The sequence below is a fragment of the Pogona vitticeps genome, chromosome 4, assembly GCF_051106095.1.
Source record: "Pogona vitticeps strain Pit_001003342236 chromosome 4, PviZW2.1, whole genome shotgun sequence".
Classification (NCBI taxonomy): domain Eukaryota; kingdom Metazoa; phylum Chordata; class Lepidosauria; order Squamata; family Agamidae; genus Pogona; species Pogona vitticeps.
The window spans coordinates 234,906,418-234,925,074 of NC_135786.1; the positions used below are offsets into that span (position 1 = coordinate 234,906,418).

The 18,657-nt window shown below is 41.4% G+C and overlaps 1 protein-coding gene across 5 annotated transcripts in view; it reads left to right on the forward strand.

Moving 5' to 3' along the window:
• The window catches only part of DENND3 (DENN domain containing 3), a 48,168-nt gene extending 30,265 nt beyond the window's left edge, over nucleotides 1–17,903 (forward strand). For 4 of the 5 annotated variants that reach the window (XM_072999396.2, XM_020804549.3, XM_078392015.1 and 1 more), the window contains 11 exons: nucleotides 527–1,048; nucleotides 4,384–4,646; nucleotides 6,354–6,524; nucleotides 8,124–8,253; nucleotides 8,735–8,842; nucleotides 9,325–9,461; nucleotides 11,695–11,855; nucleotides 12,668–12,801; nucleotides 14,809–14,918; nucleotides 15,032–15,169; nucleotides 16,418–17,903. In XM_072999396.2, coding sequence (XP_072855497.2) covers nucleotides 527–1,048; nucleotides 4,384–4,646; nucleotides 6,354–6,524; nucleotides 8,124–8,253; nucleotides 8,735–8,842; nucleotides 9,325–9,461; nucleotides 11,695–11,855; nucleotides 12,668–12,801; nucleotides 14,809–14,918; nucleotides 15,032–15,169; nucleotides 16,418–16,618 — 2,075 coding nt within the window. In that variant the 3' untranslated portion in view covers nucleotides 16,619–17,903. Of the gene's footprint in view, nucleotides 1–526; nucleotides 1,049–4,383; nucleotides 4,647–6,353; nucleotides 6,525–8,123; nucleotides 8,254–8,734; nucleotides 8,843–9,324; nucleotides 9,462–11,694; nucleotides 11,856–12,667; nucleotides 12,802–14,808; nucleotides 14,919–15,031; nucleotides 15,170–16,417 lie in introns of those variants that run through there. The other variant, XR_012087017.2, reaches the window with a different exon arrangement.
• Nucleotides 17,904–18,657: the final 754 nt, after the last annotated feature.

The window sequence follows — 18,657 nt, forward strand, 5'->3', positions numbered from 1 at the left end:
GATTTTTCGGGCTGTTAAGAAGAAAAACCTCCAGAACATGGCCAAACAGCCCAAAAAACCTACAACAACCAATTTCAACTTCGGTTGCCTGCAGATACAAATTTTAGTACTTTACAGCTCTTCATGAGGCTTTCAATTTTCTTTTTTTTTTTTTAAATTTTAGTCATCACCTATATGAGGGTCTTGAGGGAATGTGTCATCGCACTGTCTCAAGGAGTTGCCCACGGAAGGTCAGATTCGGTGGCTTTCCCATTCTTTCTTGTGTTCATTATTTTATCAAGCTAGATTTGTAACCTTTCCTTGATTGTGTTAAGGAATGGCAGTCAAACCCTAAAAGCTTGTTTACCCCTCTGCACCGTCCTATTTCATTTGTCCTGCCCATCAGCAGTCAGTTTCTTTCGGAGGAAGAACTAGAAAGCAATAAAAGCAAGTAAAGTTCTTTGAAATCATGGTTCAATAAGAGTACAACTATAGTCAAAGGCTTTTTGGAAGTTACTTATGAATGATTCTTTATCTTCTTTTCTAGTGATTAAACCAGTGGCTAAGCCAGTGAGCACTTTCAAGATTCCCGAAATTCACTTTCCTCTATTGAACCAGTGTGTCCAATCCTACTATATGGATTTTGTGAACCATCTCAGCAGAGCAATAAATATTGTGTCTCCCGAAAACTCTGCACTTCTTGCAAGATATTTCTACCTCCGTGGACTTATTGCTCTGATGCAAGGAAAACTTCTCAATGCACTTTCAGACTTCCAGAATCTGTACAAGACAGACATAAGGATATTCCCTACTGACCTTGTGAGGAAAATGGTGGAAACGCTTGCCCCCGTTGATCGTTCCCAAGCAGAACAGAAGCCAGAACTGAAGAGGTTGATAAGCCAAGTGCTGGATAAGCAAAGGGAAATAACCAAAGTGGATGACCATGTGAAAAAATTTGAATTGCCCAAGACTCACATGCAGCTAGATGATTTTGTGAAGCGCATTCAAGAATCCGGCATTGTTAAAGATATAGACACTATACATCGGCTATTTGATGCTCTGACAGTAGGTAAGCAAGAATGGCTGGTTACATGGAGATGTTTTTATCAGAGTTTTTGATGCTTATGCTTCTTCTTTTTGCCTGAATATGGTTCTTTCTCTCTGTGTTAGTATCTATGGTGTATGTTTGTGTTGCTGGTAAATATGTCAGTAAACTAGTGTTGTCCAGTGAGAACATTGGTTTTTGATTCTGAGGCTTGACTTCAGATCCCTTTGTTGACTGTAATGAGTAGGTTTTAAGGTACCCAGGCTCAATGAGATGTGGAGGTGATCTTCTCACACAGTAACTGGACATTACAGATGATGGGCTCATTCAGTAATTTCATACATATGTGATATGTTTCTACTTGTTTCTCACCTCTACAATGGAAAGAAAAGATGTTTCCTGTTGTATCACGTCTATGTAAAATAATGGTTGTAATATGGTAGCAATGGGCTCAAATTACAGTAAGCCAGATTTAGGAAAAACCTCTAAACTGTTAGAGCAGTACAGCAATGGAACTAATAACCTTGGGAGGTGGTCAGTGCTCCAGCGCTGGAGAATTTCAAGAGAAAATTGGACAGCTACCTGTCGGATCTGCTTTGATTTGGATTCCTGCACTGAACAGGGGGATGGACTTGATGGTCTTGATGGCTCCTTCTCACTCAATTATTCTGTGAGTCCATGGTTGCAATACTGATTACAAAATCAATTTTACATTAATAGTTGCCTTTAATGGCAGTGACCCTGATGTGTGTGTGTGTATTTATATTCATTTTTTTTAAAAAAAAAACATAGTTTATGAAAGTGGGATATCGTGTTTAAAACACCTTTTTGCCCAAAGTTCCCCATGTTTGGCACAGAGCAAGAGCAGATTGTGCCACATTTGGGGCTGATCTGAACTTTTAAAGCTATAATTTTTTATTTGGGCTTCCCTCATTTTTAGACAGATTTTACTTTCTTGGGCTACATGATCACTGCAGATGGTGATAGCAGCCACGAAAATCAAAGATGCCTGCTTCTTGGGAAGAAAGCGATGACAAACCTCAACAGCATCTTAAAAAGCAGAGACATCACCTTGCCGACAAAGATCCGCATAGTCAAAGCTATGGTTTTTCCAGTAGCAATGTATGGAAGTGAGAGCTGGACCATAAAGAAAGCAGACCGCCGAAGAATTGATGCCTTTGAATTGTGGTGCTGGAGGAGGCTCTTGAGAGTCCCCTGGACTGCAAGGAGAACAAACCTATCAATTCTGAAGGAAATCAACCCTGAGTGCTCACTGGAAGGACAGATCCTGAATCTGAGGCTCCAGTACTTTGGCCACCTCATAAGAGAAGAGAGGACTCCCTGGAAAAGCCTTTGATGTTGGGAAAGTGTGAAGGCAAGAGGAGAAGTGGGATGACAGAGGACGAGGTGGTTGGACAGTGTCATCGAAGCTACCAACATGAATTTGACCCAACTCTGGGAGGCAGTGGAAGACAGGAGTGCCTGGTGTGCTCTGGTCCATGGGGTCACGAAGAGTCGGACATGATTTAAGGGCTAAACAACAACAAAATTAAGGCTTTAATTTAAAGCTGTACTGACATAAATGTGTTATTGAAAGCAAACATGTTCTTGTGAACTGCCATGAATCTGCCGTTGCCAATATTCAATTGAATTGGATTGACTCAAGTATTCTTTGAAATCATAGGATAGCCTTGAAAGGCGATGCTAAACGGTTGGGCATGATGGGAGCAAGACAATTGGGGAGGCTTGGTTTCTCCCTGCCTTTGCCCTTCTCTGGTGCAGCCATGAAGAAGACAGCAGAAGTGTTTATAACCAATCATTTCTTCCGTCTTTTTCTTTGGCTGGGTGACCACATTCTGTGCCACTCAATTTTGCTGGATTGCAGCTTATAATATGTAACCACAAAGCCATTTTTGCTGCATGGGGGGGAAAAAAAAGGATGAGAATTCTTGAAAGGGAAAGAGATGAAGGGGCTGTTAACAGCAGGGGGAGCAGACTAAGATCTTTGGGAATGGGGTTCCTATGGAAGCAGAGACAGCGGATGGCATGGTGGGGGGTCATGATGTTTGCTGTAAGAACTTGTGGTTTAAGCTGTTTTGCAATTAAGACTTTATCTAAAGTGGAGGATGTGGAATTTTATCTGTATAATGAAGACTTTGATACTACATGATGAGGTCAAAAATCCTGGCTGACATGGGGATGTCTCATTTTATATCATTCTTTTATTTTTCTTACCTGTTTGCCAAGTATTGCACTCCTGTGTTTGTATTTCTTTTGTTTTTCAGTTTTAAAACTTAACATCATTGTTCAATATCATGTTTAGAGTGTAAGAGCAATTGTGTGTTTCCCTGCTCCAGAAGGGCCCCTCTTGTGTTACCAGTCATGCAACTGGTTGCACAACCGGTATCACAAGCAATGTGAGATTGAATATGTTAAGGAAGCCTGCTTGCAAGGTGGGTGTGTGAAATGTTTTCCTTATGCAGTGGGATACTGGCTGTTAGTTTTAACGACAGATGTCCTTTAAAATAATGGCCATATGTGAAGGATTGCCAAGCATTTTCTTTTCTTACGGTGTGGCTGGAAAAGTATGTTGGGTGGCTTACTGTGACAAATTCCACTTAGCTTTAGTTTCTTTTCTAAAAACAAAAAGAGAGAAAGAAAGAAAAAGAGAGAGAAAGAAAGAAAAAAGAGAGAAAGAGAGAAAGAAAAAAGAGAAAGAAAAAGAAAGAGGAAGAGAGAGAGAGAAAGAAAAAGAAAGAAAGAAAGGAAGAGAGAGAGAGAGAGAAAGAAAGAAAGAAAGAAAAAGAAAGAAAGCTTGTTTTATATGTATTGAACCAGGATGGGAACAGACCCATCCTTCCCATGAGAAACAGGAGGTAGTGTGTGGATGTATGTCTAACATTTGTGAGTACAATTATTCTCCTTATTAATTCATCTTACTGCATTTGATTATTTCAAGTGTTTTCTTCCAGTATGGTATCTAAAGCTCTCGAAGCATTAATACTGAGAGGAAAGGGACTAACAGTTTAACATCCTTCACTTGCACATTTCTTACCATCTGAAAATTGAATTTAATTGAATCCTTAAATGTGAGTGGATAAGAAAAATGTGGCGACAAAATGTGGCTCCCTTCAAGTTGCTCGAAATGCGGACAGACCAATTCCAGTGATCTCCCCGACTCAAGTGCTGAAGAATTCTATTAATTTTTTCCTGCTCAGAAGTCATTCGTATTCACATGCCTTCTAGAGTTACGCTTCCGAGCTCATTCTGTGTACCTTTTCTCAGAGAGTCTTCCAGTCTTTTAAAATAAAGATTGTGTAGAAAAATACTAATGTAAAATACGGTTCTTTAATTTTAAGGACAACAGAAACAAATAGACCCGGAAACATTTAAAGACTTCTACAATTATTGGAAAGAAACAGAAGCGGAGGCTCAAGAAGTAAACCTGCCACCCAGTGTGATAGAACAGTTAGACAAAAATGAATGTGTCTACAAATTATCGAGCTCCGTTAAAACCAGCAAAGGAGTTGGGAAAATAGCAATGACTCAAAAGCGCTTGTTCCTTTTGACTGAAGGAGGACGGCCTGGTTATGAAGAGATCACCACTTTTAGAGATATAGAAGTGAGTATGACAGAAATAGCTTGATTACGTCTTTGGAGATTTGAGATCTTGATTCTGGTCTAGGGTTTTTGTAAAGATAAAAGTTGCTATCATGTTTGGGGCTCCCTACACGAGACATCTGCCAGGAGTGTCTTTAGGCAGTACGCTGATGATACTCAGCTCTACATCTCCTTTTTTCCAACAACAGTGGATGCTGTTTTGTCTCTTGAGTGCTGCCTGGGGGGCTGTTCAGCAATGGATGCAGGACTGAGGTTGAATTCGGACAAGATGGAGGTCCTTTGGGGTGATGCCCCAGGCATCAGTGGTCTGGGAAACTCCCTTTCCTTTGGGGGTGTGTGACTCCACGAAGAGTGAGGTTCGCATTTTGGGTATACATCTGGACCCAGCGCTTACCATGGAGATCCAGGTGTCGTCAGTGGTCTGTTCCACACATTTCCACCTTTGGCAGATTGTCCAGCTGCATCCCTATCTTGATGTGGGGGCGCTCACCACTTTGGTCCATGCGCTCGAAGTCTCAAGATTAGACTACTGTAATGCTCTCTACGTGGGGCTGCCTTTGAGACTGACGTGGAAACTTCAGATGGTACAGAATGTGGCGGCCAGATTTCTTACAGGTGTGAAAAGGTACCAGCATGTTTTCCCCACGCTGGCTGCCTTGCATTGGCTGCCCGTTCGTTTCTGCGTTGGTTTCAAAGTTCTTACGATGACATATAAAGCCCTAAATGGTTTAGGACCTCGTTATCTGGCAGAGCGCCTTCTCCCACCCAGTTCTGCCAGAGTCACTCATTCCAGCCAGGCCGGGCAGCTGAGGGGCCAAATGCTGAGCAAGGCCCAGAAAGAAAGAATGCGGAACAGGGCCTTCTCGGCAGTGGCCCCTCACCTTTGGAACAGCTTGCCAGTGGAGATCCACCTGGCTCCCTCTCTGGGTGTTTTCAGGAAAAAAAAACTAAAAACCTGGCTATTTGGGCAGGTTTTCCCTCCTGCCATATCTTAATTTCTTATACTTTTGCCATCTTGGATCTATAATATATGTTTTTAGTTTTATTGTTTTTAAATTTGTAAACTGCCCAAAGTAGACCTTTGGTCTAGATGGGCGGGATAGAAATCAATCAATCAATCAATCAATCAATCAGTCAGTCAGTCAGTCAGTCAGTCAGTCAGTCAGTCAAGCAATCAAATAAATAAATAAATAAATAAATAAATAGGCAACATATATCAAGTAGTCCTTATAATCTGGGGCAGGACTGATATGTAATACGACATTAGTTTTAATGATAGCGCGTTTGTTTTATTCTCAGTTCTATTGCAGCTAGTGCTGGGGTCATTTTGGCAACTTGATAGACTATAAATTCCTGCTGTCATTTCACGGGGCTAACTAAGACTAGAAATTCGCCTCTGGGTCTACTTCAGATGAAAGCAGGGACTTTAATAAATTCTCACAGGGTACATAAACAACTCAGTTGGCCATGTTGCTTTTCACTGCCTCTGCTTTTGCCCCATATCTGGGCAGAGCAAGTATATACGTATAAAGATGTTAGCATATAGGAAATTGAGATGAGACAATGAGGGTTTGGGAACTGATGGGTTTAGGGAGGAAGGGGCTAGAAAAAGCAAAACAACAACAACAACAACAACAAAACCCATTAGCCACATTTTTGCTTCACATCAATTACATGTTTTCCATTGTTCTGTTTTCCTCCAAAACAGGACGTGAAGAGCACTACAGTCACTTTTCTTCTTCTCAGGATTCCCACTCTGAAGATAAAGACGGTGTCCAAAAAGGAAGTTTTTGAAGCAAACCTTAAATCTGAGTGTGATCTTTGGTACTTGATGGTGAAAGAGATGTGGGCCGGGAAAAAGATGGCTGATGATTACAAGGTCTGGCACTTTCTGTTGGCAACTATCATATGCATTAATGGTTTCTTTAAAATCATACTTTTGACCACATTCTTGATCTACAGATTCACATCTTCCAAGCCCTTCTCAACTGTAAGATTAATAATTTTAAACAGCCAAATGACTCATTTTTCTCAGACTTCTACCTGTGAAGGCCTCAACGGTGCAAAATACGATACTTCCTTTGTTCTATTTGACATCTGAGTTTTAAGCAAGGGGTCAAAAGGTTTAAACATACACACCCTTTACCTTTGCGAAATACTCCTTTATTTCCTTTAGCCTCTTATTCCCTTTGCCCACCGTATATTCAGATCTGAGAACAGAATAAGAATGATCAACACAGAACACAGATGAGGAATTTCCAGCCTGTGTCTCGGATGTGGTCCCTGAAGGTTTCGCATCTGGTTCAGCGTGCTTATTTTATCTCTGATCGGTGATTGGAGATAAGAGGGATATGGGAAGTCATCTAAACTTCAAATCTCCTGTTGTTAAATAGGCTGCCTTGAACAGAACTGTGATTTGCAGGCAGAAAAGGTGTGGCATACATTTGAGCTGTACCTTGTATGCTTGGTGAGAGGTTCCACATTGGTAAGAACTACATTTCACCTGACCTGTTGTGTCCTTGGACCTATGCCTTGACACTTCTGGGGTGTAGCCTTTGAGCCCCCTAATTTAATTAGAATTCCCCTTCAGCTCTAAAAAGCTATCTACCCCTTATTGTAGGGTTTCTGCATGGTAGATTTCCAGAGAGTGACCTTCATACACTTCCTATTAATGTTATAGAGCAGCACCCCATTATCCGTGGGATTGGTATCTGCTGATTCACTGATCCACAATCTGGAAATATTAAAAGAAAGACCCCCCCCCAAATTATATGTTTTAATGAAGTTACCAGAACTGGCCACTAGAGGGAACCATGCTAAATAGAGTGTTACCTATTAAAATAGCGTTTCACGTTTTTCAGCATCTGCGGGGTGGGGTGGGGCTTGGAACCAATCCACTGTGAATATGGTCTTCCTGCTGTATGTCAAGGCTTCTGAGGTATTTCTGGAGAGTCTCAACCTCATTTTGGATTAAACATCTCCTTCTGCCCTTGACTTGTTGCTGGGAGAATCTTTAATTTCATGCCTTCTTTGTTTGTCCGGGAAGGCATTTAGCTATATCAGTGATGATCAGACTAGAAGGTATATATGATGTTTGGTTGCCAAATATTCTGTACTAGTACTACCTTAATCAATTTTTCATGCATGATTCATGAATTAACTGATTCGTTTTCCAAGAGTTCCATTGACACCTGCCTTTTAAGTCGCCTTGCATAATAGTTCCCTTTTTTCCCCAAAAATTAATAATAAAAAACCAAAAATAGTTTAATGCAATTTTTATTTCATATCCAAATGGAACCATAGGATTTACAGAAAACCATCTGTTTGAAATACTCTGGGGTTGAAAGGGTTTCAGACAGGACTATACATGCTCTTAAGGAAAAATGCAGAATGGACCTCTTTCACAATACGAAACTAAAGGCACAACCCAAAATAAAATCATGGCTTTATTCATCTGCCTTTTTGTTTTTCTTCCCAGGATCCTCAATATATTCAGCAAGCACTTACCAATGTCCTCCTAATGGATGCCGTAGTGGGTGCCTTGCAGTCTTCCAAAATAATTTATGCTGCTTCAAAACTATCTTATTTTGACAAGATGAGAAATGAAGGTAAGTTGGGGTTTTTTGATTATTCTGATGGAGATGTTGCTCTCTATTTAAAGAATGGTATGCGTAACCCTGATATACCGATGCGACCATCCTCACCCATTTGTTTGGGTAGTCTAGACTAGTGGTCCCCAACCTTGAGTAACTCAGACGTCCTTCGACTCCAATTTCCAGAAGCCTTTGCCACCATCTGTGCTGGTCAGGGTTTTCTGGGAGTTGCAGTCCAAGAACACCTGAGTTATCTGAGGTTGGCAACCATTGGCGTAAATGAGGAATACTTAGGCACTGGGATAGTGCGTGGCCCTCTTTGAGTGTCCTTCACTGTCTCCGTCCAAGTCTGTCGGCAGAAGAAGAGGACGTGGGATGACTGTTGTGTCTTCTCTTTATCTTTTTTGACATGCCTGTGTTCTTTCACATTTTCATAAATTCTGCCTCCCCAGTACATGGCAGTAACTTGAACATGTGTTTGTTTGCTTTGTTTCAGTGCCCATGAGGGTCCCCAAAACAACAGCAGAAACACTGAAACACAAGATCAACCCGTCAGCTGGTGAAACGTTTCCACAGGCCGTGGAAGTCTTGCTTTATACACCAGGTGTGGAGTGTAGTAGATGGTTGGAGAGGAGGGGACTGCATCTAATTATGTTACTTCTCTCAGAAATGACCAGGAAGTGATGTTTGTGGCTTCTTAGCAACTCTAGAAGGTGTGATAGATGGACCTGTGCCCGGGGCTACTTAATGAGCTTTATGGCAAAATGGCATGTGGGTCCAGATAATCCCCACTCTGAGAACAGTATTCAGTTAATTATGATATGTACTTCAACTGCACTGGTGCCAAAGGTCTTGTCAGACATGGCCACATTAGGTTTTATAAAACAGAAGATGCTTTCTAGGCAAGGCATCTTGTTTGAGGGAGGCAGAAACGGCGTTGAATGTGTAAGAAATACTGCTCCTGTTTATGCTCTTTCCAAGTCACTTTGGGGTAACCAGGTTTAGATCTTTCTTAGCTAATACATTTTCTTAGTGGTCGCTACAAGTTTATTTATTACCACATGTGTTGGCCTTTCTAATACTTAGGACAACTTGATCCATCAGAAAAGCATGGTGATGCTCATCCAAAATTATGGTGTGCTTTAAATGACGGGAAGGTTGTGGTGTTTGATGCGTCTACGTGGTCCATACAACACTGTTTTAAAGTGGGGAGCTGTAAACTGGTAAGTAACTTAGAGAAATCATAGACGCTTTTATGCACTAGTGAACGAACAAGAGCAAAAGATAAAATGGAGATCTGGTTGCTGGGGGGCTGACCTGACAATTGTGTCCTTATCTGGATGACAGATCCCTGAATCATAGAAATCATAGAAACGTGAAGTTGGAAGGGGCCTACAAGGCCATCCAGTCCAACCCCTTGCTCGACGCAGGAATACGAATTAGAGGATATTGGCCAGGTGGTTGTCTCAGTTTCACTTGAAGGCCTCCAGCGTTGGAGTGCTCACCACCTCCTGAGGTCACTGGTTCCACTGTCGTACTGCTCTAACAGTTAGGAAGTTTTTCCTGATATTCAACCGAAATCTGGCTTCCTTTCACTGGAACCCATTGTTGCGTGTCCTGCACTCTGGGATGGTCCAGAACAGATCTTGCCCCTCCTCTGTAGGATGGCCTTTCAAATATTTGAAAATTTGAAGACTTTGATCCATGCATTGGTAATCTCCAGAATTCACTCCTGTAACACTCTCTTTGTGGTGGTTCCCTTCAAAATGATAAGGAAGCTACAACAGCCAGGTCTAGAAGACATGATCACCTCTCCCCCGGTCCTGCCTCTCCTTTACTGGCTCCCTGTTGGGTTCTGTGTGAGATTTAAGGTGTTAGTTATCACTTATAAAGCCTTTAACAATTTGGAACCTTGTTCCCTGTCAAGAGTGCCTCTCTCCAAAGACAACTGTCCATTCAACCCACTCCTCTCAGGCCACATTATTGAGAATGCCTACCCCAAAGGGGAATAAAAAACAGGACTCAGGCTTTTTAAGCAGTGGCACCCTTGCTGTGGGACAAACTTCTATTGGAAAGACGGTCACCTCCCTTTAGAAGACGATTAAAGACAGAACTGTCAAGAGGCCTTTGGCAACATCCTTGGCTACTTTATGGGACCCATGCATTATATTTGTAACTATGGTCATTGATTTTTAAAAAATTATACTAAAGTATATTTTGTTTATTATATTTCATGTAATTTGGTTTGATTAAAGTTACCAGGTGTTAATCTTAGGTTGCCTTTCCTGTTTAGTTTGAGGTATTATGCCTTCTCTTATTTTGTATTTTAAGTTGGTTGTATGCTCTGCTTAAAAAAACAAAAATATATACCGCCCCATAGCTCTTAAAGCACTCTCTGGGCAGTTAACAAGTTAACTATGCAGGCTACACATTGCTCTCCCCCCTCCCCCCAAATCAAGCTGGGTACTCATTTTACCAACCTTGGAAGGATAGAAAGAAGGTTGAGTCAACCTTGAGCTGGCTACCTGGGATTTGAACCCCAGGTCGTGAGCAGAGTTTTGGCTGCAGTACTGCAGTTTAATGACTGCGTCACGAGGCTCTCTTAATTATATAAACTGCCTCGGTAGTGTTTCACAAAGTCAGGTGGTCTGTAAGCTCTATAATAAAATAATTAAAATAAAATAAATATTACCAAAATGCACTTAGATGTTTTAATTCCTCAAGTTTCCCAAAATGTCTGGTTCCTGCTAGTTTTTGTTTTAGCCGTTATATCATGTTTTCTTTTATCTTGTTTGGTCCACTGCCATGTATATTAATTCTGGCTAGATGTGCTACATTTAGGATGGGGGGGGGAAGGGAAAACATCACCCTTCTTGCTTTCAGAGCAAGCAGGAATACTGTACTTCAAGCTTTGTAGAGAGACGGAGGTGGGTGGAGATTTTAGAAAAGGCAGTAAGCTTAAGGTCTAGAGACCTTAGAGTGGGGTGCTCCCTTTTCTTTCGTTTCCATTTTTCTTTTAATTGATTTGTTTTTAACGTTTCTGTAGCCATTGATTTTAATGCAGGTCTACTATATTTTTTATTTGTTAAAAGCGTTAATTTTATTGTTAGCTGCCTTTAGTTCCATTTCTTGAGAGAAAGATGGGCAAAAGCATCCATTCTCACCCTTTTTCGGCCATGAACATAAACACAGTAAGAAAGAAACAGAAGCCAAATCAGGAGTGTATAATTCGCACACTGAATCTTATAAGGTGGTATGTGAAGAATGGTCTCCAGTCTTGGGGGGAGGGGCTTTTCAAATGTGCCAGGGCCTCCCAGAGGGGCCATTATGGTCCTCATTGAGAATGGCTGAACTGAAGAAAAGAAAAATTGATCCACCCTTTTCTTTTTTTGGAAAAAGACCTTTTTATATTACATGATGTTGTTGTTTTGATTTTTTTTATTCTTGTAAACACAGAAATGTATGGTAATGGCAGAGCAAAGTCAGGTCTGGATCGGTTCTCAAGATTCTATCATCTATTTAATCAATACCCACAGCATGTCTTGTAATAAGCAGCTGAACGACCATCGGTCTGAAGTTGTGGACATCATCTTGGAAAACAAAGAGAGTGTGTCCAGGTCAGTTGATTGCAACGTGGGGGTGCCTCAGGGGCCGATGTTACTATAAGACAAATTAAGGGGCCATAGTTAATTTTGAAGACTTGTCGCTGATATAGCGCTTACCAAGAATTGTTGTAGAGGCACCAAGAATTATTCTAGGTGCCAGGTACTAATGGGTAGACAATTTGATGTCCTCCCCTCCTCCCCCAGTGGCAGATGTCATTTCTATAGCCTTCATTTCTTTGACCATTTCTATGGCCTTCAACTTCTCATGATATAGTTTTTTACATGGTGGGAAATGGGATCAGCCCCCTTGCCCCAGAACCTTCCATCCAGGAAGAGAGATGATTCATGGATTCCAGAAAGCTTCTTTGGAAGGAGAGCAACATAGGAAACACCCCCACCCACCCACCCACCCACCCACCCACCCACAACAAACAAACAAACAAACAAACAAACAAACTAACTAACTAACTAACTAACTAACTAACTAACTAACTAACTAACTAACTAACTAACTAACTAACTAACTAACTAACTAACTAACTAACTAACTAACTAACCAAAAACAAAAGCCTGTTGATCAACAGATATAAAAGAAGTGAGTAGTCGTAGGAGAACATTGCTGTAGAATACATTTATTGAATTTTAAATTACATGGTGTCCATTACAAAGAGGGTGCCCTTTAATGCCTCTGTGGCCAAAGTGTCACATGAAGTGGATTAAAGATTGTATGTTTAGATTTTCTTCAACTGCTAGGAATTTTGCATAGATTTTGTAACACAGTCTGCTCTTTTTTTTTTTTTTTGGATATCCTTGCTTTTGGGCAGTGAGGCATACTCATGCAGTTTAGATGGGACAGTGATTGCGTGGAGTGTCAGCACCTTGAAAGTCAACCGCCGATTTCAGCTGCCCTGTGACATTTTAACTGCTATCAAATTCCACAATAACCGACTTTGGTGCTGTAAGTTTTCTCTTCCTTGTCTAGCTTTCTCAGATATTTCTAATGAAAAGAATATGGTTTAAAAGGAAGAAGAACTTCATCCATGCCCTTGTCTTCATTCTTAATACATTGTTCTCTTTCATCTTGCCCTGTTCTTTTGGGTGCTTTCTCATCAGTCCGTTTGCTCAAGTTATTGGATGTTTAGTTAAAGTGTAGTTCAGTGAAATATATTTGCAGATGTAGTTGGAAATGTAAATGTGTTGCCAGAGGCATTTCTGCAGAAGAGGAAGAAGCCCCCTGGGTCAGACACAGTAAGAGGAGAAGAAGGTCCTGGCATTCTCCTGAGTAGAATGAAAAGAGGGCAGTGCTAGCCTGCACAGAGCCCTCAAAAAGTGCTGCTGACTGGGTTGTATACACCCTGGCAAGATTCTCCATATTCTTTAGGAGGCTTGAAAGAGGCCTGTATATTTTTGGGGTTGTTGTTGTTGTTTAGTCGTTAATTCGTGTCTGACTCTTTGTGACCCTTTGGACCAGAGCACGCCAGGCCCTCCTGTCTACCACTGCCTTCCGGAGTTGGGTCAAATTCATGTTGGTTGCTTTGATGACCCTGTCCAACCATTGCATCCTCTATCGTCCCCTTCTCTCCTATTGCCTTCTCCCTTTCCCAACATCAGGGGCTTTTCCAGGGAGTCTTCTCTTCTCATGAGATGGCCAAAGTATTGGAGCCTCAGCTTCAGGATCTGTCCTTCCAGTGAGCACTCAGGGTTGATTTCTTTCAGTTGTTGTTGTTTAGTTGTTAAGTTGTGTCCGACTCTTTGTGACCCCATGGACCAGAGCACGCCAGGCCCTCCTGTCTTCCACTGCCTCCCGGAGCTGGGTCAAATTTATGTTGGTCGCTTCGATGATACTGTCCAACCATCTCGTCCTCTGTCATCCCCTTCTCCTCTTCACACTTTCCCAACATCAGGGTCTTTTCCAGGGAGTCTTCTCTTCTCATGAGATGGCCAAAGTATTGGAGCCTCAGCTTCAGGATCTGTCCTTCCAGTGAGCACTCAGGGTTGATTTCTTTCAGTTGTTGTTGTTTAGTTGTTAAGTTGTGTCTGACTCTTTGTGACCCCATGGACCAGAGCACGCCAGGCCCTCCTGTCTTCCACTGCCTTCCGGAGTTGGGTCAAATTCATGTTGGTTGCTTTGATGACCCTGTCCAACCATTGCATCCTCTATCGTCCCCTTCTCTCCTATTGCCTTCTCCCTTTCCCAACATCAGGGGCTTTTCCAGGGAGTCTTCTCTTCTCATGAGATGGCCAAAGTATTGGAGCCTCAGCTTCAGGATCTGTCCTTCCAGTGAGCACTCAGGGTTGATTTCTTTCAGTTGTTGTTGTTTAGTTGTTAAGTTGTGTCCGACTCTTTGTGACCCCATGGACCAGAGCACGCCAGGCCCTCCTGTCTTCCACAGCCTTCCGGAGTTGGGTCAAATTCATGTTGGTCGCTTCGATGATACTGTCCAACCATCTCGTCCTCTGTCATCCCCTTCTCCTCTTCACACTTTCCCAACATCAGAGTCTTTTCCAGGGAGTCTTCTCTTCTCATGAGATGGCCAAAGGATTGGAGCCTCAGATTCAGGATCTGTCCTTCCAGGGAGCACTCAGGGTTGATTTCCTTCAAAATGGATAGGTTTGATCTCCTTGCAGTCCAGGGGACTCTCAAGAGTCTCCTCTAGCACGACCATTCAAAAGCATCAATTCTTCAGCGGTCAGCCTTCTTTATGGACCAGTTCTCATTTTTGGAGTGGCAATGCTATAGATGCCAGAGGTAGAAAGGATATTGTGCCTCTCACTCTCTTGTATAGCATTCGTATAGCGTTTTTTTGAGGTGGATACATTCACCCTATTCAAGTATTGTGCCTGAAGCAATGAAGGGCTCTGAACATAGTGGAGGATAGTGCCGTACGTGAATATTCAAGAGGTTCACACAGAGATGTGGGGCTTCTGAGCATTCTGACACCAACTTCTTTGTGTGTCTTTGAAGGTATAGGCAGCTGTATCCTTGTAGTCACCACAAACGGGTCCGTTCGGCAGAAGATAGAAATGGAAGACAATGTCAGTGTGTCCTTGTGCTGCTTCCAGATGTTCCCCGAGGTACTTCATAGTAAATAGTAATTTGAGATTGATTATTGAAATATAAGTGTGTGCTAAGAGAATTTTCTGCCCTGAACTGAGCGTGTTTCTATCTTTCGTATTTTTAACGTTAGAAAGATCAAGTCTGGGCATCTTGCTCTAACAGCACTGAACTGTATATCTGGAATATGACTGAGCCCTCTGCACCTGTGCAAAAGATAAACCTACAGGACTGTTCAGAGATCACATGCATGATGAAAGTAAAAGACCAGGTAAAACAGATACATTGGGACACTGTTTCTCCTAGCTTATTGTTTAAGATCTAGCGCTCTGTTTTTGCTTACGTTGTGTACATTTGCCAGCACAGATTGTTTTTACAGCCAATACCATTGTTTTTACAGCCAATACCAAAACTGAAATTCCGCTCAGTTTTAAAAGCAAATTAATCTAAAGCACCAAGACTCCTAGAACTAGCTGTGGGGTGTTTTTTAGAGCTGTTATGTTCTCTGTGCCTTATGAAATAATCACATTTGAAATATTTTTCCTTTAATGGGCTCGAGTGCCTTCAAAGGTCTTTGATACATTGTGATTCTTGCTGTCTTCTAGTTGGCTTATGTCTGACAGCCTTAATCAAATGAAGTGTCATTTCATCCATGGTGTAATTATTCTCCCTACTCCAACCAACTGCTTTCTCAAAAAAACAGTACAGTAGTACCTTGGTTTACGAAATTAATGCATTTTCCAGGATGTTACGTAAAGCGAAAAATTTGTAAACCAGAACGCGGATTGCCATAGGAACGGGGGCAGCACTATAAACCTCCAAACACAATGCATCCTGAGGAAACTGTCTTCGCATACTGAAAAATACTGGGGGGAAATGTAAACCGAGGAATTATTTTCAATGGATTTCCGTTCATAAACCGAAAATTACATTAACTGACGCATTCGTAAACCGAGGTACTACTGTATGACAGGTCGTGTTTCTTTTGAGACTCCCCTCACTGAAACAACTGAGGATCTAAAACCATATTAGAGGTGTGTGTATGTGTGTGCGTGTGAGCTGTGCTGTCAGTTTGGAACTGACTTACAGTGACCCAAATAGGGTTTGCAAGGTAAGTGAGATATTTAAAGGGTTTTTTTTACGAGTTCTACTCCTGCACAGAACTTGAACCCTGTTCTCCAGAGTCCTAGTCTGTCACACTGGGAATCGCAAATACATATAAATGTATCTTTTTACTACTTTTGTTTATATATATATAAAAGGCTGGTCGATTGTCAGATTCCCTCAGTACCCACCATTTGCTGCTCTAAAGTGATGGATATAGGTACCGTTAATTAATTATTTTCTCATCACTCATTTTTGATCTTGTAACTCTCTTACCTACATAGTTTCTTTTTCCGTGTGCAATTGAGGCTCTGAGCTCTTCTGTTCCTGCTACGTAATGCCATACAAAGAGGTGCCGTTTGTATGCTTCTAAGAGAAAGAGAAAACCGTGTTCATGGACAGCTTTGCCTTTCAGATGTGGCTTGGTGGCAGAGGACTTTCCCAAGGCAAAATCAAAGGGAAAATCTATGTGATTGATGCAGAGAAGAAGACGGTGGAAAAAGAACTGGTTGGACACAGCGATACGGTGAAAGCTCTGTGCTCCGCGGAGAACAGATATGTTCTTAGTGGCTCTGGGAAGGAGGAAGGGAAGGTCGCGATCTGGAAGGTTGAATAGAGATCAGGGTCCCAGTGCATTCATTCAATATCAGCTGGGATTTTGTAAGGTCCCTAACTTATTAGGCCACTTTTCTGAGAAAGTATATTGTTATATTTTTTTGGAAGCAGCATTATGTGTATTTCTGTTTATATCTGATCGTTCTGGCTATGGACTGGACACTGAATGGGGAAGCTGGTTGGAAGTCACTGGATAATTCTTAATAGTAAAATATGAATGTCACTTTACGTTACTACTTTCACGGATGCCGAATGAACAAGTGCACCTTGCTTAGACTCGACAGCCTGGTTTAAGAGTTATATTTCTGTGCTTCCAGAAACAGAGACGCCTTTAGCTAATAGTGCAGTTTGTTGGGCAAAATTTGTTAAAATTGCATTGCTTAATTTTGTTTAAAAGAGGAACACTGTCTTTAGATCCCACTTGAAGTTTTAAATAAGGCAAATTGTTACAGACACGGTCTCCTCAAACTTATTGTTATTGTGATCCCAGGCCTCGTACATGGTGGCATCTGGCGCTTCTGTACGAGTGGTTTCTCCATTCAGAACTAATGGGGATGCTGTTGCTTAAAAGGAACCTATCCACACATAAGATGAAGGATTTACCTGTTTCTAAATGGTGTTATATTCTCTATTAGCACTGGTGCAGTGAAGTAATGTCTTTTTTCCCAAGGATTTAGGTTACTTGTTTTTTAAAAAAGCTGCTATTACAAATGCCAAGCAGGTAGTCTTCTCAGGTGCCTAGAAGTAGGACTGTTATCGTAATGGTTGTATGTGTTCCAGTTAGATGGAACAAAGTATATATTAGAGCTTTATTTTTAAAGTGCTTCCATTCCCTGAACTAATGCTCTTGTGTTCTGGTTTTTAAGAGCTCAGGCATGTTTCCAAATGCTGGTGTATAGTAAATAGGCTTCTGCTGTTTTCCCTTTGTTATATATTTTTTTCCAATATCTGTAGTTAAAAATGTTCCCTCACCTCACCCCACATTGAGTCTGTACAGCTAAAATTTTAATGAATTCTTCCTAATGAATTTCCTTTCAGAATTCCAGGTAACGATGTTGTGACCTAAAGGGACTTCTGCTGTGTCATATTGGGACAGGGTGTTGAATAGTACAGTACTATAAAACATTGTAAATATGTAAGCCTTCTTTGCTCTTTTGTAATAAAACTTGTTGGATATCAGTATGATAAATCAGCACAAATAGTTGTAAGCAACTTCAATTATGCATTTTGTATGTAATGGAAAGAAAGACTTTGGTATTTTGATAAAATCATGTTCCTTGGAAGCAGCTGAAACTGAAACTTATTTAGATGCTTGAAAATCAGTATTAAATGCCTAAGGGATAACGGAACTTTAAGTCTGTTTTTATAACTTTGTGTTTCTATGTAACAACGGAAACATAAATGAAATTCAGAAGGACTTAATTCAGATATAACCAGTACCTGATCTAGAACATCTCTATTCATAGATGTGAGAAAACTGAGACTGCATTGCTCTGTCAAGACATGTAAATCTCCCCTTTTGCTTGCTATGAGGCAGCAGGCGTATCGCTGCAGATCCATAGTTCATTCAGTTTAGTGGTGTCTTTGAAGCCTCCTCACTGTGCTGGTGTGGTCATTGATGAGCCTGTGAGGTGACAGTGGCGCCTGCTTCCTTCTGCAGGACTTTGTGGCTGAGGGGCGAAGCATGAGTATGAGATCAGCACCTCCTTTTTATACCCTGCTGGCTCTTCTGTAATCAGGTTGCTTCTCTGTCACAGTCTGCTTTAACAGTAGGATTTGACGTTTAAAATGCGTTGGCTATTTTTAACAGCAGGGGGTGCTTTTGGTTTACAAAATAACATTCTGCTGAATTCGGAGGTAGTGCGAGCATCTCCTGTATTGCTTCCAGAACATTCTGGGACTCCTTGCAAAGGGAGAACAGCATACTGTTGGTATGCAGCACCATCAGATGTAAATAATAGATATAAGGGGCAGAAAGATTCAACAAGGTTGCTGTCTGGAGCCATTGCATTCCAAAAAGCGGAGCGGTTGTATTACTGA